This window comes from Linepithema humile, chromosome 3, assembly GCF_040581485.1.
Source record: "Linepithema humile isolate Giens D197 chromosome 3, Lhum_UNIL_v1.0, whole genome shotgun sequence".
Lineage (NCBI taxonomy): Eukaryota > Metazoa > Arthropoda > Insecta > Hymenoptera > Formicidae > Linepithema > Linepithema humile.
In genome coordinates this window covers 22,279,991-22,305,815 of record NC_090130.1, presented here as the reverse complement: position 1 = coordinate 22,305,815, position 25,825 = coordinate 22,279,991, and the positions used below count along the sequence as shown (strand labels likewise).

General features: G+C 43.1%; 1 protein-coding gene across 3 annotated transcripts in view; it reads left to right on the top strand.

The window, feature by feature from the left end:
• Positions 1–25,825, top strand: part of hth (homothorax) — a 379,079-nt gene that overhangs the window by 131,140 nt on the left and 222,114 nt on the right. The window contains exon 8 of one of the 3 annotated variants that reach the window (XM_067352623.1): positions 25,397–25,405. The exons of the other annotated variants lie outside the window; for them this stretch is intronic. Coding sequence (XP_067208724.1) covers positions 25,397–25,405 — 9 coding nt within the window. The remainder of the gene's footprint in view (positions 1–25,396; positions 25,406–25,825) is intronic. 3 annotated transcript variants of the gene reach the window in all.

Here is a 25,825-nt window from a genome sequence, read left to right as displayed (position 1 = left end):
CTAGTTCGTGGATTGAATTTTATAGCGGAGCCCTTTATTAGCCGAGCTTTTACGCACGCTATTGCGTTCCCCGTTGATAGGTCGTTGCATGCTTGCACTCGAACGTAAAAAAAACGAAGGTTAACGAGCGTGTAATTTATAATTTCGCTTTTTCTTTGTTTCAGGTAAGTACGAGCTTCTCAACGACCTGATGAGCATCATGGCTTCTAATACCAGTGAGTAACTGTTTGACTTTCGTCTGTAATCTATATAGCGGACGAAGAAAAGTAAAGAAATATAAACACTGTTCGGGGTATTCGTTGCCTCGTGCATTAAAGCACGCTCGTTTTCTCTCCGCGCGTTCTAATGAATGTCGGAAATGAAAAGAAAGTCGGAAGGGAGGATGGAGGTGGGCTGTGGCGTTTCCCTTCGAAATTTCTCGGCGGCGGCAACACCCTTCTCTTTTAAGGGATTCGTGGTGTTTAACTTCTCCGCGTATCCATCGATTTCATTAACCGATAACTAGCGCGCGACTTGGATGCATACGAAATCACGGCGCGCTATCGAGGGGGATGGATTTGTGAGGGTGCTGCCGAATACAAGAGGCGATACATTAACGACGCGTAATGACTTCGGTCGGTCGCGATTCCGAGGGCGGTAAGGCTGCTATCCAGATAAAAAGAACATTAGTCACTCGGTGTCGTTGTAATTACATTGCGCCTGCTCCGCGACCGTCTCCGCCAGTTCGATAATTATACCGTTGCTTGGAAATAATTGGACAACTCACTTACTGTTCGCGCGAAGAACGCGTGCGCGGTTGTCGAGTGCCTCGATTAACAGAAATTACTATATATTCTTAGATAATATCTGTAAAAAAAAAGAAGAAAAAACAGATTGACGCGAGACGTTCCGACATCAGACGTATTAAAGTGCAAATTAAAGCGACATAATTGCAAGGTCAAAAATCTACATCGATCAATTTATGTCACATCGTCCGTACATCGCATGCATTAGTTTTTTGTTAGTCAAATCAGATGCACGTCTCACGAGGTCATTCAATCCTCTGACAACGTCAACGCCTTTGTCGCTATTATCCCGTGACAATCCCTCGGAGATTTATCGAGCATCATCCGGCACGAGCGGTGGGTGTGCGTATTTAAATATTACCAACGTCGGAGTTGGCCAGGTGTCTCTGTCAAGGTGCGTTTCACCGCGTAATTGATTCTACCCACACGAGATACTCCGCGACCGAGGGAGAAACAAGAAGAAGCAGCGACTTACGCGAATCCGGCAGCCCGCGTGTTCGTTACTAGCGAGCAAATCGTCCATCTGTTCCCACGTTTTCTCTGCCTCCGTCCGAACAGATCTCTGTGAGCTTCCTGAAGCGTGTAGGACGCTCACGCGACGCCGATGCAACACGTGCAGACCCTTCTTGTTCTAGGATTACCCTCGCATTTTTTCTCGTATCGATAATTTCTATAAAATAATAATGTGTTCTAAATGTTCCATTCTCGACCATTTTATTAATTTTTTTATTACTATTATTTTTTAATTCAATAAATTGATCAAAAATCGATAATTTGGTTAAAAGACTAATCAACTTGCCTACATTAATCAGTAACTTAATGTGATGAAATATTTATGACGCAATTGGTAGTCGTTTGATTGACTATTGATTTCCCGTGAAGCATAATATCAAGAAATTTTTATCGATTGAATAATTCGAGATTCGAAGTTTATTATGGTAATTGGTTTGCATAACACCGCGTACATCGATGCGATCAATACTTTGGCAGTTCTGTTAATTCCATTGGATGGTTTATCGAGGATTGAAGAAACAGAGAGTTTAGTTAACTAAGTAAAGTACACTGCTCTTATCTCGTTACGAGGGAATAAGGCTGGTATGGCGAGTCTTCGGGAATTGACATGTTGATGTCTTACTCGGTTTCACGGAGTCTAATTAGACCGATCATGCACGCATCCGGAGGCAGAACTTTGTTGCATAGCGCTCGCGATATGTGAAGTGCCGATGCCTTTCTCTTTCTTTGAACGCTGAATACCAGGACGATAAATCATCGTGAGTTTATGCGCCTGGGCGGAGAGAATCAAACTAGATATATATATATATATATATATATCTTGAGTTTCCTCTCGCAACGGACTAATGCTGATCTCGAGAAGCGGACCGTTCATGTTAATTTAATTGGACGCACGTCCAATGTAATTAGTTGTCGATTTATAGTTCTTCCTAATAGCCGAAGACAGATACTTTGTCATCTACACTGATCTAGATCAACTTCCAATGATTTTAGAGAAATTAATCTCGATACATTAATTCAGTACTATAATAAATTAACAATTATTATAACTTTAATAATAATTATACACTGATATATAATTAAATAATTGTGCACTAGATATATAACATACAATTGTTATTGTGTATCTAACGCTATAATCAATTTTTATATTTACTTCACGTCATATTAAATTTTTACTTCTCACGATTGTGATAATTTTTAAATGCGGTAATGAAGTCCTACCATATATATTAAATCATATTGTATACTTTTGGACATTGTAAAAAATTAAAGTATTATGTCGATGGTACTAAAAAATTATTTAACGTAGAATCGATCCTAATCCAGAAACAGTGATCCGATATCGTAATATTAGCTTCCATCACTCGCTGGATAGACCGTGGCAAATAAAGAGAGAGAAAAAGCGGAGTACTGAGCACGGTACGCGATACGTTACTGGCGGTGCACATACATCAGGCTTGCCGGCTAATCTGATTCCCCTAACAATGTGCACGCGTCGGAATCTTCTTACATCCTTCTCGCGTCTCCTGCTATTCCGATCTTTCTTTCCTTCTCTTTCTCGTTCTCGTCGTTCTTTCACGGCTATTTCGACCACTATCGTGGCCGGCTCACGGACACTGATGTCGCTGGTGAATCGTCGGTATATAGATTTTGGATTTGGGCCCCCGTACCGCGAGGCAATCTGAGCGCAAGCCCACGTAATCTTGCGCTAATAACCGCGATTTATTCTTCCCCGCCGTCCATGACTTCCCTCCGAATCCGAGTGATCGAGGCGCCGATTAGAGAATTCGCCCGCTCCGTCTCTCGGAGCGAGCGGAGAAGCGCGTCGGGAAAGACAAATGATATTACTCGTGACGTCGATTCGCGAAAATTGCCTTTCTCCGAGAGCAATTTTGCGCGATAAATTGAAAATGAAGGCTGGCGCGTCGAAATTAAAATACACGAGCGTGTTTTCTTGAGCATAGTGTATCGCAATAAGCGATACTATCTCGAACCCATTCACTACGACGATGTCATTCTCACGGAAACTCTCACGGTATATCGATAGCGGCCGCTCGACTCCTCGAAAACAACGACGTCTTCTTTTTTTTCGACGTTTATTCTTGGTATAAACGTAGATTAGATTATGGCATTCTCGCGGTCGCACGAGAACAGGAAACTGTTGCGCCTACGTCTCCCTCTGTCCTCCTTTCTCCTTCTGCCTCTCGGAATGGGAAAGAGGAAGCAGCGACACGAACGGGAAAAGGACGTAGGACCAACGAGGTATCTTTATTGTCTCCGCTCGGTGCTCAGGCGTGAAAGAGAGTCTTTCATTAACAGGATCTGCTCGCTTAGCCAAGGTGAATCAACCTGCAGTCTGTGTGCATCCCTCTTTCTTTCTCTATCGCGCATTCTCCGCCCCGCTTCCTACGTCGTCGTAGGAGCCAGCCAGTGCGTGTTCAAGATAACACCGGGATCTGGCCAGGGACAAATATTTGAGCGAGTAACTGGCTTTGTGTTTGCCCTGTTAGCTGTGCTCTTCGTCGTCGCCGTCGTTGTCGCCATCGTTGTCGTCATCGTCATCTTCCGTTGCTCTTCGTGTGTGTACAGTGTGTGGACGTGCGTGTACACACGGGATGATAATGTAGGAGCCGGCCGGCGTGTGTGATATGTGGATAATGCTGATGGCTAGACGTGGATTTCCCGCCCGTAGTACAATCTAGCCATCCGCCATTAAAAAAGTAAACGAAGACGCTTCTTTACGCTTGAATCGTGCTGCGACGTCTGGTCTACATTGTAGTGGCACTAAACGGAGGCGATCGCTTTGTACTTGTCATTGATAGATAACATTATGTAATCTCATGCGTGACATTCACTCGACACCTTTACAATCAAATAATATGACCGATTATCTGAGTCTGTGTAACATCTTTTATTTGTTTTTTGGGTTACTTTGGGTTATTCCAAAGTAAATTGATCGATTATTTATTTTAAATTTAGTATGACATCAAATATGAAATTTAATAGGAATATCTGGAGTTCTCAAAGATTAGACAAAGATTAGTACATGAAGTTGACAAAGTTGGAAGAAAAAAATGTAGAAATCGTACGAAGAAATTTTTTTATCGACGTATCCATCGATCACAACGAGACATAGGTAAACACGAGTAGTTAGCAAACATCGATCGATGGTTTCAAACTCGGTTTACGCCTGTCACTTCACGACCGTCCACGTTCGTCCGAGCGAATACTCGTAATAATTCCTGTTTAATGTCGATGGCGAAAGACGGCGGGAACCGCGATGCGGGCGTCACGATGTGTCGATTGTAGCAGCCTTAGCCGACCTCGAAACAGAATGCCGTTGAAGATACGCAGGGATCAGAAGGAGACAGGTGCGGCAGAAATGACGGGAGATACTCGTCGTCTGGTAGTGAAAAGTTTCGAGCCAATAACGTGAGTAGGTCCCGTCTTCTCGAGTACCAAACAAATATGTTCAAACACGCTCGAGCGGCAGACGAGGCGACACTCGTGCAAGCAACAAACCTTCTCCAGCAGTATCCTAATCCAACAGCTTCTGTCGAGCTCTGATGCTAAGTGCTCTTCATATCATGTCTCGTGCCTTTGCTTTCGTATTAGAAACGAATTGGAAAAAAAGACGATTTTGTGCGTTTCTAAACGGCCCTCAGACTTTCATGTAGGCGACACTCATGAGCAAACTTTTATAATTCATATCACTTTGCATTTTATTTACGTTTAATAATTATGCGAATTGATAATTAAAATTATTGCGAGTACTCTGCCGCATTTGTAACATGTATGCGTATCTTCTTAATGCGCTGCAATAATAATTAAATATTCATGGTCCGTATATGCGCAGATATACCGAGGTGAAAATAATTTTTGTCGCCTCGGCGATTCGACGCAATCGTGTGAATACGATTCTGTTCCGCACGGTGCGAGATTATACATAAATCTGAATTTGATCCTCATCAAGAATTGATTGTTTTAATTTCCGGAACTTGTATAATTTTCAAAGCGCGCTGGTTTAATATGTTATTTGAAAAAAAATTATTAATTAAAATGATTGAAGATAATGATTGGAAAAAAGAACAGATTTTTATGTTTTTTAATTATTTAACAGTTTATATATAATAGCTTTTTAAAATATCAATTTGAATTGGAGATCTATAAAAATATTTTACACGAAGATTTGTCCGAATTTGACGTGTCCGAAGATCTTTCAGAGACCATTTACGCCGGCGTTGGTCGTCTTCTTACCGTTACGTTCACCTGGACAGGTAGTGAAAGAGGGCGGGAGGAAGGGGGCGGAAAGAGAAAATCACCGTGCCATTGCTGCTGCTGTTGCTGCTGGTGCTCGTTATCGCTCGCAGGTTCATGCCGGTGGACAGTTAAAGCTGGATGCTCGACGCTATAAATCCGTACGAAATAAAGATAGAGAGCGAGGAAGATGGAGAGAGCGAGAATAGTGCGGAATGATTCGAGGCGGTTAAACGGGGAGGTGTGCCGGAACCGGCCTACCTTTTACCGTTTTCTCGCATCCCCGCGTGAAAACACGCACGCTGACCATTACGAGGGTGGAAACTCCTCGAATACTCGACGATCGTACATTGCGTTCTGTCACGGACAGTGTGTGGTCTTACGATTAGCTTCGATCAACTATATATATTATTATTTCTCAAACAATATATATTTGGTATAATTTTATAAGGCGCGTTTCTTTAATTAGTAGCATAATTCGTTCGCACATAAATGGATGTCCGTCAGTATCTTTTACGGATCTCTCCCACACACGTGAACGGGACGAGTTCCAGTTCCTTGGGAGCGCCCGGTTATCGTCCTGGTTATCGTCCACTTTATCTGCGACACTGGGACCCATCGTCCTTCTTGTTCAATCAACATCATGCGCATATTTTTGCGCGTATGAGGTATGCGTGTATCCATGGTCATCTTCGATGGAAATCCTGTTTCGCGCGCGTCACATTCTTGATGTAATCGCCTTATTCGCTGAAATCATTCTGTCCGAATAGCAGTCCACCATAAAAGGTAAAGTTCGCGGTCGGTCTTAATACTTTACTGCAGATATAATCTCACGACTGAAAAAGCAATCTCGGAAACTGCATGTTTTTACAGTCTTTAATCCTCCGCGTATATTATTTTTTGTTTATTTCCATTCGGAAGCCTCTCTTGATTAGACCATTACGTCGGACGTTCTTTGAGGAGGAATTGTAATTGACTCCTGCAGTTTCTATTATCTATCGAGCGCTACGCGTCGAGCGCGACGTTGTGCAAAAACAAAAAAAAAGAAAAACAAAAAAAAACAGGGAGCAACGGCTGTTGGAAGCAACGATGAGATATAACGAGTAATATCACGCAGATAGCTATGCGACTCTTATAAGAGGCGAGAATCGAAATGATAAAGATGGGAAGGAAAAAAGGCGGAAGGAAGGCGCGAAAGACAACGCGATGAGAGAGGCAAAGTCTCAAAGGTGTAACCGCAGCCACGCCCCAATTAGGTTCACCAGACGGTTTACGGCTGTAGCTGGGCTGGTATTTATGATGAGAATGTCCGCACCTGTGGTGACACTCGCCACTGAGCCGCCAGCAACCCCTCCTGGAGCAGAGCGCGAGAGTGTTTTATGGCGCGCAGATAGCCTCACGCACACCTTCCCGGGCATTAGCTACAGCCAGGTGATATATGACGCGTATATTGCTCTTGGTGAACGGCGAACCGCCGCGAGCCACTCTATCCCTATGCGATCCTATATCCACGTCGTCGCTTATTTCCAGATGCCCGGACCCTCCGTCTTGGAAACTTTTCAGGGTGGCGAGCAGGGACGCGTGCTCGTCGTTTTGGATTCTGAGCGAGAGTCCCTTTGATTATTTTCTCTTTGTACAGAATTCTTATATTTTGCAGACGTATAATTGCTTCTTACTAACTACTTTAAGATTATTTTTAGAATGATTAAGTTGTTTTAATACGAAATTGAAAACTTTCTCTCTCTTTCTCTCTCTCTCTCTCTCTCTCTCTCTCTATACAGAAAAATTAAAAGCGCATTGTTCATGCTGTGGTTTGCATTTGCTTTTTTGCTTTAAAACATCAGCTATTTCGCAAAAAAGACGATGTATATTCCGCATCTCTATAGCGCCGATCAGGATTATAACTTCACCTCATGCGCGAGCACCGAAGTGACTTCACGCATTAAGTATCTGTCTGTCACTGTCAAAGCTGCATCCTATACCGCCCTTACACGGCTCTCCGGGGGATGCCACTCGCGGTAGGAACCAACGAACGTCTCGGATCAGAATTGACGGCGGCTGGCGCACGACGAAGTGCGACGTCGGTAGCCTCTCCGTCACGTAAAGACGCACAAAACGCGGCTGCACCGCTCACTTAGTCCCAGTCGGAAGCGTTCTCGCGCGATAAACATCGACGTGCCTCCCGCTGCTGCATCGAGCGACGTTTAAATGCACAAGGAGACGAGTTCTTGTCGTCGTCCTACGCTCCTTCCGCATGAGAGCGCATCTAATGATCGGAGTAATAGTCGCACCGTGTTTACGTTTTTTACAACAGTCGCGACACGACAAGCATTTAAGGACGATTATAATAATCAATCTTAATTATCTTTATGTAACTTCTATATATTTATGTAAGTCCTTACATGGTTCGATGATATGAATCATATTTTTCGCTTTGATAAACATTTCGCAAAAGTGCTTCTTGTAAAACACTTTGCTGTGTGAAACACATTTTTAAATTTTACGACTCTTTTACTTGAAATTAGAATTGCGTGAGAAATACTGACGTTTGCTAATACACTTGAAACTTTGAAGATAGGTGAGAGGATGAGAGAGGTTTTCGAATTTTTTTGCGTTCGTGAAATGGAATCGCTATTCGAATGAAATTAGCCGGCGCGCTCCGCGTTAGTCGGCGATGAATCACGCGTGCTTCTGTCACGGAGGGCTCCCGGTGGCTACAAGTTACAATTCGATTTCGAGAAATCGACGAAGGGGTCGGCGCGGAGGTCTCGAGGCCGAACACGTAGAAAAGGAAGAAGCGGTGAAGAAGAGCCTCTCTCGCACTCTGCCTGTCTCGGTTCTCCATCCGCTTCCGCGGGGTATCAGCTCGCTATACGAGCTTTAATCGCATTCGAATGCAATGTTGCGGAAAATTTCATTTGAGCGAGGCAAGAGGGAGCGAGCGGGTGGGATGGGGGTTGAGGGGACAGGCTCGGGAGAGTGGATCCCGCTGTGACTTTGTCTCGACTTTGCGGACCCCCAGCCGAGTCCTCCGCTCGCCGTTTCGCCACGACATTTGCATATCCACTGCTCGTCTTCGCGCTCGCTCGCAAATGCAATCGTGGCATCGAGCGCGTCACGACGATCGAATCTTTTTACGACGCTGCGAATCGCGGTATTATGATAGCACGGCTCTTGCATCCGAATGTAATTGATAAAGCCATTGACCATTGAAAATCGTTCACCGAGAGCGATCCTGTTCTGTTTTAAGTGCGTTCGTGCATTAAAATTAATCTATCTTGTTATTGGCTTCGATGCATTTTTTATTAGGTACATAAATATTTTTTTATCATTCTACAAATCTTTTGTATAATGTACAATATTATATTTTTGTTCTTTTAACATATTTATATAATGTACTGCAAATGATAAAATTCTTTGTGCACTTTTACGTTTTATAAGGAATTCATCACTCGAAAAAATTGGAATATCTTGTAATATTTACTTAAAAATTTTTAGTAAATAAACTTGTTTGTAAAAATCACGCATCGCGGTAATTCGTTTGAGTCCGCGTACAGCCATCCTTCGTGCTTTCGAATGTGAATCTAACAAGCCTCACAGACCTGGACAATCCGGGGACTAAACGTGGACGATGAGGAAGAGAAGTGAGTCGGAGTGAGGGAGTGAATTGAGCTGGTGCATTTACATTTACAACGAGACTGATTGAATCTTGATTGAAAATCCACTTAATTAAGGACGTGCGCCATTATGTTTATTGCCGGCGAAGCGAGTGAAGCGTGCGTGGTCGCCGACGATCGCAAGGGGGAGTCCCCGAATGTTTGGCAAATGCAGGACATGGGCAATCGTCCGTGCTATACTAAGAGTCAATGCATCGAGTAATTTGATCTGGCGTTTGCGATATATATTTCCCAACTAAGTCGATTTAAATTGATTAAGTCGATCAATTAATTACTGTATCTGTAAATTTTCCTGAAAAACAATGAAAAAATCTTTTAAAAAATTTAGAAAAAGTAGAAATTTAGCATTGATTTGAAAATTTATATAAATTACAAAAGAAAAAAAATATTAAAAAATTGCAAGATATATTTGTGATAATTTTGTAGAACAAGTGCTCAAAATCTTTTTAAATCTGAAATAAAATTATATTGATCAAAAATACATTTTAAATCTGAATACAAATTATGATAATCTTCAATTTTGTTGCTTAATGTAAATGTTTGAAGCTTTTAAAGACTTATAGGCGATATTGGAAAACTAAAGTATTAAAAGCAGAAGAAGAGATATACATCTAAAATATTTTTGCAACGCGAGTAAAGTTGTTGCGATCGCAGAGTGAATGAATACGTTGATATCTTTAATAACAGCAAATATCAATGCACTGGTATTGCTTAATGTAGGAAGTGTTCAGGTACACGATCGTTTCTTGCGCCTCGATCAGCGAATTCGATCGACTCTGTGCCCGTGACGCAATTTGCAGGATCGCCCCTCACGCTCGTTTGTACGGGATCCTTCGACGCGCCTGGTAAAAAATCGCTCGTTAATTGGGATCAAGACGTAACCTCTTGAGCACGCGGAGGTAAAGGGACACGGGTACAGTAGTTACACCAGTATCCCACAGGTAGCTTAGGCACTCTCGTGCATGCGAACAACGAATACACAAATACGCAACGGTGCATACACACGCCCATACACGCGTAAAGCGACTCCGCGCCGCGAGAAATAACAAACGACGTGCGATCCTAATTAATTACTTGTCCACTAATTACTGTAATTATATGTTGCCACACCCGCTCGAACCCTCTCGATCTCGTTCTCGCCCTTTCAACGAGCTCTTACTCCGGGCATCAGAAAGGGAGAGTTCGTGACGAGGCGACGAGCTCATTTCCGAAGCCTCATGGCGATGGTATCGATGTGATATTCGAGATTTTATTTTGCCACATTTTTTATACCTTAACTCGTTTTTTTCATCTTTTTTCCTTCCGCTTTTAATTTTTGCTTGCGCGCGGATTGTCGGAAGAAACGGCGGATTTATCGCCACAGCTTTTCGCAGACAGCGATAATTATCGCGCGGCGCACCACCGTGGTAGTGCATCTCGGCACGTCCGAATAGACGAAACCACAACAACGATGCCGGTCGGCGGGACCGTTGATAGTCGGCCGGTATTCGCGGGCTTCGCTAAATTGCCTCGTCGTGCACCGCGGACGGCAAGAAATATGACAGCGGATCGGGGCGGATGATCGGAATAAAGGATCGAGGGCGGTTGGCCGACCGACAGGTGACGGCTGCAAAAACCTACCATCTTCAGGATTACAAGAGAGGCGGTGCGGTTCGTATTTGCGGCACGACGAGAAGCGCCGCGATCAGAAGCGATCTCCGCGGATCGGAAGGAAAGAGCGTCGCGAAGAAACGGCGCGTTTCTTCATACCGATCTCAGATTAATTCTCGCTGACGAATTATAATGACTCAGCCATAATATTATCGCGCACATATATCTATTCCTTCACCGTAGTGATGGATTCTTTCCCGAGGATCAGATAAAACGTTCGAGTTAATACAGGAAGACTTTCAGCTTGACAAGTCGACAACGCGCACGTGAGCGTCGCGTCTCGGGTGAGTGTCAATATAATTTGTTCTCTGTAAAATTAACTTTATCGTCGCGCGACACGCCGCGCACGTACCCGGAATTGATATTACCGTATGCAAACAGCGATATATTATTCCTCAATACGGAGGGAACGTGTTTTCTTCGGTTTCGAAGGTATTCGTCACGTTGCCGACGCGCGAACGAGCCTGTAACGCGCGGCCGTGTGCCGCATGGATGTGTGCAGGCGAGTCCTCGAAGACCAGTCCTGCGGGGACAGTGCGGCGCGCGGAGTGGTATGCTAGCGGTATTAACTTCTCGGTGGCGTGTATGATTGGGCTGGCAGATGTCACTCGTTATGTAAATGTCCGAGTGTTTACGAGGAGACACCTCCGGTAACTAGCACTCCACTTGCGGCTGTAATGATGCGCTAGAAATATCTCTTCCTCCTCATTCTCCCCTTTCTCTTCTTCTTCATCTTTTACTTCGCATCTTCCGGCGGGACCCGCTGATATTCCTCATCAAGACGATCGCATCCGCAGCCTCGACTCGCGTAAAAGATTCCGAGTCATTTTCGTGTATCTTAATCGGTACGTACTCCTGCGCTCATTAGCAGGATTATTTATAGAGATACTAAATTATTTGATATCAATTTTCCAGTTAAATGAGTAGATGATATAGCCGCGACTTTCAATTACGCGGACAATGTATACTTGATACTTGAAGAGGCGTTATAATGATCCTTTTTTTGTCGAAATATTTCGATTTATGGATTCGCTTTTCAAATGCAAAAATTCTTCTGTTTTTTTTATGCTTGCAATGAAAAGATCCGTATGAAATCGGTATCAGAGCGCGTATATTATATTATTATACATCTCTCACATGATTCGCGGAACTATTTCTCAAATATTTCCGACATCATTAATGCGATTTTGTGTTTTCTTATCAGAGTGTAGAATATCATTCATTTATAAATCTGATATTATGTTACATTAACTACATTTCGCTTGCACTAGATAAGTCACAGACTCGTGGTTTCTAAAAGTGTTGGCATAATAATATCAGCGCGAATAAAAGTCAAATCGATACATAATTTGATTCAGGATCGCGCAATTTATAATCCTGCTAGCTAAATGAATAATATATAAGCAACACCTCATGAAGATTCAGAAGCAAATGTTTAACTCAATGTTACACGAATCTTACATATTTCCCCGGTCTTTCCGCGCGCCACCGAACGCGCTTTAACGGTTAATTTAGCGTGGAAGCATTAATAAATCTTTCTATGAAATCTCGTTTATCAGAACGGTCCTGGCGGTCGGTTAGGCCGCTTGTTTCGCTCATAATTAATTAGTATCGGCGCCTAGTCCGTACTCCGACATTAGCCGCTATAAATGAACGGGGAGAGACGGCGCGTGGGGGACGACGCACTCGCCTTCTCTCTCGCGGAGTTTGTTAAGTCGCCGAGATATAATCAGCATCGATCAACTACTCCTCTCTTCATTATAATTACGTCGGGGAATTTTTTCCGTTGAATTAAAGGCCCCTCTCGCTCTTTCGCGCTCGCTCGCCCGCTCCGACCGCACTCTCAAGGATCATACGTTAATTGCCAACTGCATTCACCCGTAAAACCGGGCGATCCGCGAGCGTGTTGCCTTGTATTCTTCAATTGCAACGCGGCAAGGTCGTACGTGAACGGCGCGGCTCCTAGCAGTCGTGAGATCGTATCTGCCCGATGACGCAGGCAACGATGATCTCTCCGTGGCGAGGAGGTATCTTGATCGCCGGCACACAAGGCTGCGCTTTATGCCAGATTTTTTATTGGTCGCGGACGCGCTCTGTCGCTCGTTCCCGCACGATAACCGCACTATGGGGATCATCGACAGGATTAGGATAATTTTCTGCCGGCGGGCGTAAAAGCCTAATCCCTTAGACGTGCTCGGTGCATAATGGATACGGTGTAGCGTAAGCTTTCTAAATTGAACGATACTATGCGCGCGCGCGCGCGCGCTCGCGCGTTCAGCGAGTTATATTTAAGCCGGTGAAGAACCTTAAGATAACTCGCAGTTATGTTTACGTTGAAAGAAAAGATGAATGCTCACATGGTGTAGAATCGCGCAATTTTTTAATTTTGAATTTATAAATATATAAATTCTAATTTTATAAATATATAAATGGACAAATAATTTTAGAAACAAATATTGCGAGCGCATAATAAATTAGATGCCGTGCGAGAGAGTGCTGCACATGTTAGGCGAGAACGTGACATGTTATAATAGAAAGTGCTGAGGGGGCACTCGCAATATCTTCTCACGTAGCCCCCAGCAGCGGTGCATAACAAGACTCCGGGACTTTGCGTCTCTAATTGCGTTAGATAGCGGCAACCTTATTAATAACCCCTGCGGTCTCTCGTGGTGCAGCGTCACACGAGGCTGCGGAGGGATTATCCCGCTCCGTTCCGTTATGATACTCGCAGAAAACGAGTCCTGACACCACGAAGAAGCAGCCGGGGCCGCGTGAGAGCCGAGAGATAGAGGACACGGCATTTCACTTAATGATAACCCGTCCTCCTTCGGTCCCGCGCCGCGAGAATGGAGAGAAAGGACAGCGCACCAGGACGAGCCCTTATTCTTATGCATTCTGTTCCTACATGCCGCATTATCGCCGGTTCGATCTCACCGACGCCAGGATCGCGGAGGAACGTACGGCTCTCTCCGTCCTCAAGATCTCATCACCCGTGTTGATCGAAAAGTATCTTATTCGGTGGAGTAGCAGCACTTAAAGTATACGATTGCCAAAGATCAAGTGGTGATTATTGAGATGATTCGGTGCCATGTTAGCCGGGATTATCTAAATAAATCAAGATCCTGAACGCGTCTCTCTTAAGCTGTCGAAAGCAGATTGGAAAAGTTTTCAGTTTCCCACGGTCCATCCAGATTATATCTATTCCGGCACGAGAAGACTAAGGTGTGTCGGCAAGTCTTTTTTTTTTTTTTTTTTTTTCTTTTTCTTTATCGTCCTTTCTTGCTCTCTCGCGCCGCTGCCGCCGTGCATATTTTCCGTCTGGTCGAAGAGAGCCGGCATAACTCGATATACCGAAGGGGATTTGCATGCACGTGTGAAATCGCCGTGGTATCTCGTTACAGGCCATCGTCATTCCGCGTTCATCGTCGTCGTCGTGGTAGTGCCTGGAAACACTATGACGATGACGAAGACGACGTGCCGGCGTACCGCGTCTCGAAGATCGTCGATGCAACATTGACAAACTAGGTATGCAAATACCTACTGCAAATACACGAGGTAACGGCCGGTGATCAAAAGTCATGTAATGGTATGGGCCATCATCAAGGCGAATAGCTGTGGTGTGGGCGTAGCTGTACGCGCCGGACGGAGATAAGAGAGAGACCAGACGGCGAGAGAGCGAGATCGCGCCTTGCCTCCCGTCGTCGACTCCTCTGCATTGTGGAACCATTACTTTGTCTCGAGCGTGATTCAGGGATATGTCATCGTGAGCGACTGATTTCGTTCCTCCGCGAGATTATTGAATTCGGTTTGAGCTACGGCGACACGCGAGTCCGCAATTTTGTCCTTTCAACTCTTCCCCGTTTGTTCTTTCCGTTTCGGCTGACCCTGTCAGTCGAGAACGCGGAATTAACAACTACAATTTTGCAAAAACATTTTTAACTTAATATTATTTCTAATTTAAATTGACATGTATATATTTTACGTGAAAAAGTTTACATCTCGTCTACATGGTCTATTGCTTTGCTAGATTATCATCTCCACTATCAGTGTCTAACATTCCAAACGGCCTACAGAAATTCCTTATTACACGACGTAGGAAATACTTGCGAGTCTCGCCAATGTGTTAAAAGATTCGAATCGCCGCGGTCCCGGATCCTGGTTTGTACATCGATGTACCAGCAATACGACAAACTAGGCAGGAATTAACATGGGTGCCGGGAAGGATGAAGCATGACGGAGGAATACCTCCTAGAATCGTTAGTATACAACGTACAAGTATTTCCGTCCGCATAACTAAGTGGACACAGTGGCGGAGTGCGGAATGGCCGGGACCGACATGATGTCTTCCACATCCTGGCTATCTTACGCGGCACTTACCGGACACGGCGGATAATAACACGGAGAAGAAACTAGTCGTTGCTCCTCGAGACCTCCCTCCCAGCCGGCCTGGCCTCTCCCGCTCCTCTGGCTCCTCCTCCGGCCTCCTCGCCGTACGTACGCATCTCTGGCAGTTCGTACGTAGCGCGAATTCCACGCGCTAAGTGCGGTTAACGCAACGAGGCGCGTGGGGAATGCAGGCAAAACCGTGACGCGTGATGCGTACCGCTTGGTGCACCCTCGGGGATCCCGCCACGGTCCAGATTAATTGCGCGCAAATTCGGAGTATGCGGCTAGACTCTGATCGGTCGCGGCATCCGCCGAGTATAATTGATTTCTTACTTATCGCGAGACGTGCAGCGTTCTCTTCCAAGAATGCTCTTTGTTGCTGACCATGGACACGTTTCCCCGCACACACCGGAAAATGGCTCCGCTCTCGTGAGCGAGAGATATTTTAAGAACGACCGCGATGACATGACGCGCGATGAGAAATCCTCGGTATCGCGGGCTTTCGCGGAAAGGACGCCGCTGGCGAGAAGAAGAGCCGCGCGCTCCTCTGTGCGGCAGGATCTTTCCGAGCTACCGAGAATCTCATTGATATTGTATTCTTTGATTTTTCTTGATTCTTCTCCAGTCCTGCCACGAGCTATGCAAAAATATTTGTATCTTTAATGAGAGAAAATAATTTCTAACAATTTGTTATTTTGAAAAAGATTGCTTTTCTATTTATAAAGTTCTTTTTTGTGTGCTGGCCGACAACAGAAACATAATTTCTGTTTATCTAAAATTGTAATGCCACGAGGATTACTTGTATCCCATGGACGAGGAACCACAGGACTTGGATGCAGACAAGAGCGTGTTGCATATTTTACATTCTGTTGACGTTCGCGCCGGACACAATTCGTTCTCTCGTACTCTCGGAGTGTCGGCAAAAAGTACAGTGGTTCCGAGGCGAACGGCAGGACCGGGGGGCCTCCGAGTCAGGTCACAAGTTTTATACTTTTTACATGGAGGCGGCTATGGCTGCGGCCGCGGCGTTGCTCGGTTCGTCCGGTATGCGGACTGGAGCGGACTCAAAGCGAAATATCTTTTGACCCGCGAATATCTCGTCCTTCGTTTTAATCTGTTGTTACTCTCACGTAACTTCAACACAATTATTTTTTATTAATATTATCTTTTATATCCTATAAAAAAATTTGAGATTATTATTAATCTAAAAATTGGAATTATCATTCATTTATATTTATTTTCCACGCTTCATTGTTTTTTTTTCTTCATGATTATCTTAAAAAGTATAATTTTTAAGATGAATTATTATATGATTTTTCTCTAGTTGGAAACTAATCAGGCACTTTAAATATTAATATTGTATCTATTTTTCTTAATAACAATCTTAAATTAAACTTGTTATATTCCAATTTTCGAAATATTTGTAGTATCGAGAATATATAATTTGATATATGTTAATAATTGGTTAATGTATGACTTCATAACGTAGAAATTATTCGCGACATATCTATTTGAAAATTTGAACATGATCACGTGATATCACGTATGAATCTGACGTCACGAGATCTATCGAGTCTTGTTCACTTCATGGGATGATGGCGTCGGTGCTGGGCGTGAATAAGCATTTCTGTGTTTCATTCGCGTATATCTCCGTTCGAAGTTAAGTTTGTACGCAACAAATGTCGGGAGTGTTAAATCTAGCGATGGGTGTTGGGATAAAATGTTAATTATCGCGAAAGATCGTGATTATGAATGCCTTTCGATGTTCGTAAAACCGATTGTGTCTATTGCGTCTTGCGAGACATTAATCTAGTTACACGCCGATTACACCTTATCTGTTCTAAATTCGCACCATAGCCTATGTATCATTTACAGCAGCAAAATATGCTATGTAGTACGGATTAAACACGAATATGGGTATTGGTACGCATTCTAAAACAATCAGTCAAAACAATCGGTCGAAACAAGGTTGTCGCGCATCACCGTTGAGTTGTTTTCGAAATGTATGAATATAGGTATGGATAGGGCGGTATTGTCGCACTGTCGATAATGTCTAATTTAACGACGGATAACCGACGTGGAATGTATCGATAATAGTGATAAATACTTTTTTTGACGTTCGTAAAATTGTCGCTGTTGAGAGTAGCGCGTACGTCGCGAATAAACATAACCTGTTTTTCGACGTTCGTAAAAGTTTGTGCTCGTAATGATCAAGATTGTTTTGGAATTGTACTATTTTGTGTTGAAAGTGTCTCGCGTTTATAAAACTCGGGAGTGCCGCATAAATTAAACGGTCGTAACGTAATTAATAATTAGTGTCATGTATAAATATGTGTTTGGAGCAACGGCAGAACCAGCGGATGGCAACGGCAAAGCATCGGCTGGTGAGTAAATTTTAGTATTATAACACATGATTAAATATTTATGTATTTAGGATACTATTACATGTAATGATATCATAATTGAAGTATTAATCTTTAATCTTGGCACGCGAATATTTTCTGGTCTGAATTGTTTTTTATTTTGCTCTCCCAAGTGCACAACTAAAGAAATGATGTAACAAATGAAAACAATTTTTCACAATATATTATTATTCGCGAAAAATTGCAAATTCTTAAATAACGTTTGTTAATCGAGCGCTGGCTGTATTTCCAAATTCGCCGGACATTCACTTATCATGACGCTCCGACTTCATGAAATAATTTACGTCGCGTGACATTTATTTCAAGACAGCGACGACTTCGGCTGTTGCCACCGGCGATTAACATAACTTCTATGTAGCGCGGGATAATTTATACGAGTTGAAATTCGACGTGACGCTCGTGTCGTGTTCGGCGATGCGAGATTAACTCTCGATAACATTCGTAACTCGTAGAAGCTGCATTTCTACGTTTCCTCCCTTTTTTTTCTCGTCGGCGTCCTCGAGTGGAGAAGCCGCATTCCTGTCGGGATTTCTACCAGCGTGTGTGATACGCGGTACACATTTGTAACGCGGACCGCGTGATTGCTAGAATGTGTTGCGTTACCTATCCCTATCCCACCGAATAGATTTTGCCGAGGAATCAAGACGGAAGGGGGACTCGGGTTGCGCGAATGTAGACGCATACTTGCCAAATGTTAGGCGGCTTTGACTCGTTTGGCCGGCATGTCGAATATTTTATTTAATATGAAACAAAACGCATTCTCCCGCGTGCTATGCGTGCCGACGAAGCGACGAGGACATCGACGCGTCCGCATCTTCGCTGTCATTGTGCTTTTCATGCTAGCGGGGCTTCGTAGGTATCTACGGATTGTCGTAGGTTCTCAACTTGAATTTCTTGTACTGTAGAAAATTTAATTCCTTTTTTGATAGACTGCATTTTTTTTGTGTAAAATATTGCTTTATTCTAATCTATAATTAAAGCAGATCTTGTTGCGATCGAAATTGTTTTTACATATAAAGTAAAAATATATTGTTGCATATGTATTAATAAAAGATATTGAACAATTTGTTCGAGCAGGATATATGCCATATAGCCAATTACAAAAATTCAGGCTGTCCGACATACGCACCCGTTTACCTTTTACCTGCAACTTTTACTTGCGTCCGCCTCAAAGTTCCACGCAATTTGTCCAGCAAACTCTCGATTACTCCCGTGCGCGGTTACGTAAGCAAAAGATGGTTTTTTGCGTATGCGGTTGCAAAAAATAAATAGAGGAGGAGCGTGTAGCAAGTGGGCGCAGCCGTGTATACGCTCGCATATCCGCATGCACCGGAATTACGTGCACGCAGGTCTCGAGCGCGTATCGCACCTGCCGCGCGACGCTACGTGAAACATGCGCGATATTTGCGATGTCAAAGACCTGTTTTCTTTTCGAGAACATGACGCCGGATGTCTTCGCAGGAACAAAACGCTACGATTCGTTTCGTATGTTACAATACATTTCAATTTTCGACTTTGAATAAAATTGTGTACGATGCTTGCTCTGTTTTGCTTATAGCACTTTGTCTGTCTTTGTCTGTTTTATTTATAACACTAGTAACAATTAATAACAATATTGTAACGTGATTGGGTACAATGAGCATTGCCATATAAATTTCCAAAAATCCATAATCCTTTGGAGAACCCCTGCCGCGCCGGTATCTCGAAGTGTGCGTGACGCACGTATGTGAGGCGTACACTGGCGCGGTCAGTTCCGAGGACACTGTTGCCAGCCGCAAAAACACTATTGAGTTAATCAACTAATTTATAATTAAAATTCCATGGGAGTTGTCCGAGGCCCGTCAATTCTCTACCGGTATTCGACGCGATCCGCAAGAAGCGGACCAGCTCGCCGTCTGGTTCGCGTCGCTTCGCGGTAATCGCCGCCAAATTCATAGAACACCAATTAACTGTTCGTCGACACTTTCTGCTCTCCGCCTGCCCCCTCTCCTTCGGCTCGTGCCTCAGTCTGTCGACTTTGAGCTCGAAAAAAGATCGACCTAGTTTCGCGGCTCGTCCGGTTTCCCGTCTGCGAACGGAAATGCCACACGTTTTTACTCACCAAGCTGCCGAAATGGCAATAGAAATGGAACACTCGTTTTTAATAGGCACACGACGAATTTACGTGTCTCTCTCGATGTCGGCGATTAGCGATAATTATAGCCGTCGAGAGAGGAAACGAAGTGATTGTACTTTCTCAGTTTACCACTCGTACTCGCGGTTAGTAATTACGGCTAGATAGATCTTAATTTCTCTCCACTTATCTTTTTAACAAGTAAAATGGGGAGTGCGGAATTTGCGAAATGAAAATTATTAAACAAGAACGAAGGATAATGGAGATAAAAAGCTCGTATGACTTTTTTATACCCAAGGTTTGCTGTATGCGATAGCGAGTAACAGGTATTCATTAATTACGCTTCTCTTACGATATAGCACAACGGTACGTTATAGCGCATGTCGTATTTTTTTTTTTTTTCTGTGGAAAGCGAGTGGACACTTCCTACTCGTTTGCAAATAACGATTTCACGGTAGGGCAACGCAACAGCGACGTCAGGGACGTTACTTATCGAGTCCTTGTCACTTGACACGCTCCGCCGAACACGATGCTTAGATCGCGTTAATTATCCACGCGTATTTGTCGTGTCCGCACCTTTCTACAGATATATTGCCACCCACGTGGAGCGGATTTTTATTATCATGATTTCCAACTCGTCTATTCACCTAATGGCGTAAACGTCTATTTTCAGACATTCGCTATAACGTTAATTAAGTCGTAAGATATTCATTAACTTTTACAATTTTTACGAGAATTTTCAATTTTTCCTTGCGGTCTAACTACTCCCGGCTTAAAGATTTAATTACGACAGCTCTACTAGTTTTAAATTATAACAAAGTCTCATCGTCTTCTCCAATTCAATTCTTTATATGTCATAATGGATATGAATGTTGAAAATTCATGGAAATTGTCTTATAATTCATCGAGTCTGCGCAACGGTAATTTTAATCTTTTCCAGATCAAGCCATTTTCTTATCACTTGATGAGAACCGTATGTCGACATTAATTATTTACCGATATATCAAACCTACTAACAAATTATTCATTACTTTTAAAGTGGTTTTCTCTGTAATAACTTCAGTTATTGAAAGAAGTAATATAAACAGTTTTTATTAAATATTTTTAGTATTCTTTATTTTTCGAAAATTTATTAAGGACATGTGAAAAGGAATATAAATATGCAATATTTTTTGATGGTGTGTAAAGAGTTAGATTTTCATTAAAAATATCAGAAATGAACGACGCTTGTTCAATGATATTCGAAAAGAATTGAACGCCGCGCAAAGTTTGCGCTTGTTTTTTTTGTGAGTTTTTTTAAGCGCGACGCGATACGTGATTTTGATTTCAAAGAACTCATCGTATGCGATTCGCCGACTGATCTCAGAATCGCATTTCGATCGATATCGCGCATTTTTGCTCGCTCGTGATCCCGCCCGTAAAGGCCAGACGAAGGGATGGTCTCGTTGGACGACAAATTGAACTTACACGCGTCAGGATTCAAGATGCGATCTCTCGGGTATTATGCATCTGACGCTTTTTCGCGAATGCCGTGGCGCCGACTTTTCTTTTACATCGGCATTCCACGGCGAGAAATTAAAAGCTGCTTCGATAGAGATACTACCGAGCGGAGCTCGTTCGGCGGGGATTTACTGTGGCGATTATCCCAATTAACCGCGTGCGCTCTTCGAGCCTCGGCTTGAACTACGAGCTGAAGTGCCACCTGCGGACCAGTTCCCGCGGTGTGGTTTTTGAGCCGTGCTACATTCGAGTAAGACGTTAAGTGCATCCCGTACGTTTCCGGAGAGCGTTACGGCCGTCTCGCAAATTCCCATTAGCGGACCTCGCCCTTCCCCTCATCAGCGTCGTCGCTCCAGCGTTAAGCATCGAGCAGGTTTTTCTCCTGGTCGGCTGCTGTTGTAGTGAATTCGGTAGAATTCCAATCTGGACTCTTCATCGTCGGCTATTATCGTCAATATTACTTTCGTGACTGAAAGCTATTGCTCCGAAAGATATTTTTTTCACACAGAAAAATTTGCAACATGAATCTGCAATAAGATATGAAGTATTTTAAAAATTTATTTTCTATTAAATGTTGAAACAATTTTATATTATATATATTTTTACATAAATTTGAATAAATTTTACTTATTGCATACGCATAAATTTTCATTATTATGTGTGTAATATGTTAGCAAGTTTTAATTTTTTTATTGATGCTATTATTTTTTAAAAATAATATATGTTTTCGAGAAATAATTTACGTTTTACAATAATATATGTACAATTTATTAATGCAACTTGAACTTTATTTCTCGAAAAATTCTCTCAATTATGTCATTTTTTATTTAGTCTCTTGAGTCGAACGTAAACTATTATTTGGTTTTCTCTTGATGAATACAATACATTCGAGTAAGACGTTAAATACGCTTGGCGTATATTTCAGTCTACTCACAAATACCCATTAGGACCTCGCTTTAGCCGACCTTCATTGGCGTCATCCTTTTGGATGGTGTTAAGCGTGGGCCGGCTTTTTCTCTCGATCACTCGCCACGCCGTCGAATTCGGCGGATTCCAGACTCTGGCTTCTGGCCATTGTCACCGTCCGTCCATATTAGCTCGTGCAGCGTCGGCCCGGGAGGGACCGAGGAGATTAATTAGGGACGATGTTTTAGCTGCAAAAATGGGGAGAGGGGGGCGCCGAGGCAAGAAGCGGCAGCATCAGCCGCCTTAAGTCGCGCTAACTAACCCGGCAACGCCACGAGACGATCGAATGGACCTCATCGCTCCCTGCCCACAAGAACGTGCTACAAATTAAGCCCGGATCGGCAGAAACTATCTCGAAAATTTAACCGCCGGCTGTTGCTCCCTACGCTTCATCGTCTATACGCTCGCGAACAGGGACGGATGGCAACTTTCCGTGGTCTGAATTCAGTTATTTCTGAGAGCTCCCAGCAGGAGGTTTTAAGGGGAACGCGTACTCTTTTACGTTTTACACTGTGTATAATGCTTTAAAAAATTGGCAAATATTTTTCAATAAAATTATGATTATTGAATAAATTAAATTAAATTTTTTGTGACGCCTGCGACTGACCTATTTGATCGCTCCATTTCACTTTAATTATTTGCTCACAATTCATGGAATTTTATGAAATTTATTGAAACAAATTGAAACGTTACATTAAAATCAGTTTAATATGATGCGGAAAGTAATTATTTTATTTTGGTATATAAAATATAATGATTATCAATGTTTTGGCAAGAGGCAAAAATATATTCGAGGAGAGAGTAGTCTCATAAAATGTTTGATTTATTTAATACATGTGGCGGCGAAAAATGCATCACGATGAGGCATCAGGTCGTTGTCCTCACAATTGAGAATGTCGGATCTCACGAAGACTAATATCGATAAACGATCTTAAATTCGAAGCGCCGAAAATCGAAATGTAGATACAGTCGGCGCTCTGCCATCGCGAATTTCTTCTTTGGCAACGGCGACGACGATTATCGTCAAATTTATGGTGGCTGTCTGTTGTCATCGCGTCATTTATTGTATTCACCTTGTATTTCGTCGGTAATGTTTTACAGACACACAGCCAATTCTCACCTCTCTGTGCGCAGAATCGCCATTCTCACCGCCTCGCGTCGAATTCCCGTAATCGCTAATTTATAGTTATTTCTTCGTTTACATTTCCACCTACCGCCGCTGCTTCTATTTTCACAACGGACGAATTATTGGCACCCTCGCGAGAGACGTGAGAATAACCGCTGAACGTGTTCCGTTTGTAGAAGCTTGCCATTATTTAAACGAAATTATTTTCTTTCTTCAAAGAATGTTGACAATGCTTACTGTGCAACTAGATTAGTAAGGAAAAACTAATTATTCTTGCGGTTCTACAAGCTTGTCATTATTTAAACGCGGAGAAAACTATTTTTCTTGTGAAAAGAACGTTGATATAACTTATCAGAATTGACTTTTCTACTTTTTGTAAATTATCCCCAATGTCTTTAAAAATTAATGTAAAAAGAAAAATTGTGCGATATATTCGAATCGAGGCGTAGATTGTCAAATATATTACGTCACCCGGTGCAGAATTCCGACGTGCCTGCTATTCATTTAGCGATAACTGCGGCTAAAGCAATTTTTCTTTTCTCGGTCGATCGGCTGCGAAAGAAACGGCGGGCCTTCCTATCCCCAGGAAGTGTTCGGCGCGGCTTTTATCGATCGATTCGCCATGTCGATCGGCAGCCAAGGCGCTAATGGGTTAGTCAGTCCATACACGAGCTCGCCTTGTCGCTTGACGCGAGCAACCGTGGAAGCGAGAATGGAGCATGCGAAAAATGCCCACGCTATACCAACTCACACGCGCGTGCACGTCGATGTATGTAACACGTATATGTACACGCGCTTATGCCACACGCGAGGAGCTGTCGGCTATCTCTCCGTTCCGTGGAGACACACAGTCGCGCCTAAGAATAATAAATAGAGATAGACGAAGGTAGATACGGGCGTACAGACGCGGAGAGCTCGCGGTGTGTGTCTTGCCCACGCGGAGATTATCTCGAGGAGTTATGAGTGACCGTTCGGGCTTCCAGTTTAAATAAAGCCGCATGCGGCTCGGCTATATATCGACGCCACTCTTGATTTTCGTGCGCGTTTGAAACTTGTTCCGTCGATTCCGTATCACACGGTCTGACGCGTATTTGCGTCGTCGTTGTCTCTTACGAGATATCCCTGCTGGCCATCTCGCGGGTCGAACGCTCCACCCGAATAATATTTCGCATTACAGCGGAGCGATTAGTAAGAGCGGATATTAGTCGACGGCACGAAGCGCGCTCGTTTGTTTCGCAAGGTTTCATTCAGTCGCTCGATTGTTTCGAGCGCCGGTCTTTATGATTTATAGTGGCGGCTGCCGCGCGCTTACGTGACTCGCACGCGCACAATAAGGCAATTAGATTTTGATTCTTTATTTAATAGGAAACGATATAAATTGTACACGATAGCTGAGGCACCTCTCGGCTGCCTCTCGTTCGCGTCGATATCAGCTGATCGATTTGAAAGGAAGAGTCGGCATTTTTCGGCGTCTGTAGTTTTGACTCTTATTTCTTCTCGCATGAAATTATGACTAAGAATAATGCCATTAACGCTTTTAATCTTTTTTCCATGGAAAAGGATTTTTTCTCTTCTCAAACGCTCTTTAGCGTTGTTGGGCAATTAGTGCGGAATTAGCCGTGCGTTCGCGCGATCTTTTTATTGCATGTTGCACATAAAGCCGCGTGCGGTTCTTACCGGAGACTCCGCAAAGTGCGTGCACCGTGGAATTTAGAGGGGAAGGGAAAGTGATGACGAGGCGTAAGATAAACCGCGGGTTATTACATCAATACTTTGCAACTAGGACGTTCAACAAGCTTGGCGATAGAAGTGCAAATGTGTATTTTTAACATTGAAAATTAAAAAGTTTTTGCGGTGGTTCTTGAATTGAGTATCGATATTAAATTTAAACATCATAATAACATATTTATATTCTTTTCTAATATTAAGATAATATTAAAATATATATGTTTTCAAAAGGCCTTTATACTAAAAGTTGATCTCTATTTTTGTTTCAGACGCAATGGGTAAGTGGACTTTTCTCCTTTCAAGTCAGCGTTGTCGGTAAGCGTAACAAAATTGAGACAATCCTTTACGCGGAAATCTCTTCTCTCGTGCGGTATAATTATTGTAATTGACGAAGCGGTTTGTTAGACTAATTTAAGAAAAACCGAAGACTCCTATACGTAATCATACTTGTTCGGGAAACACATAATTGTCGTAAACACCCGGTTTATTCGTCAAGTTTATGTGCGTGCCACGAGATTACCGATACTGACACGGAATATGATTGCACGCACACGTCAACGCGTATGATATGATCGTAGGCGTAATTAAAAATGATTTTTAAGAAACTTTGGGAATTAAGAGATGAAATAAAAATTAATCTCGCTCGTGATCAGTAAAAAATTTGTTTTTTAAATTTTTCGTGAATTAATTTTGGCTCT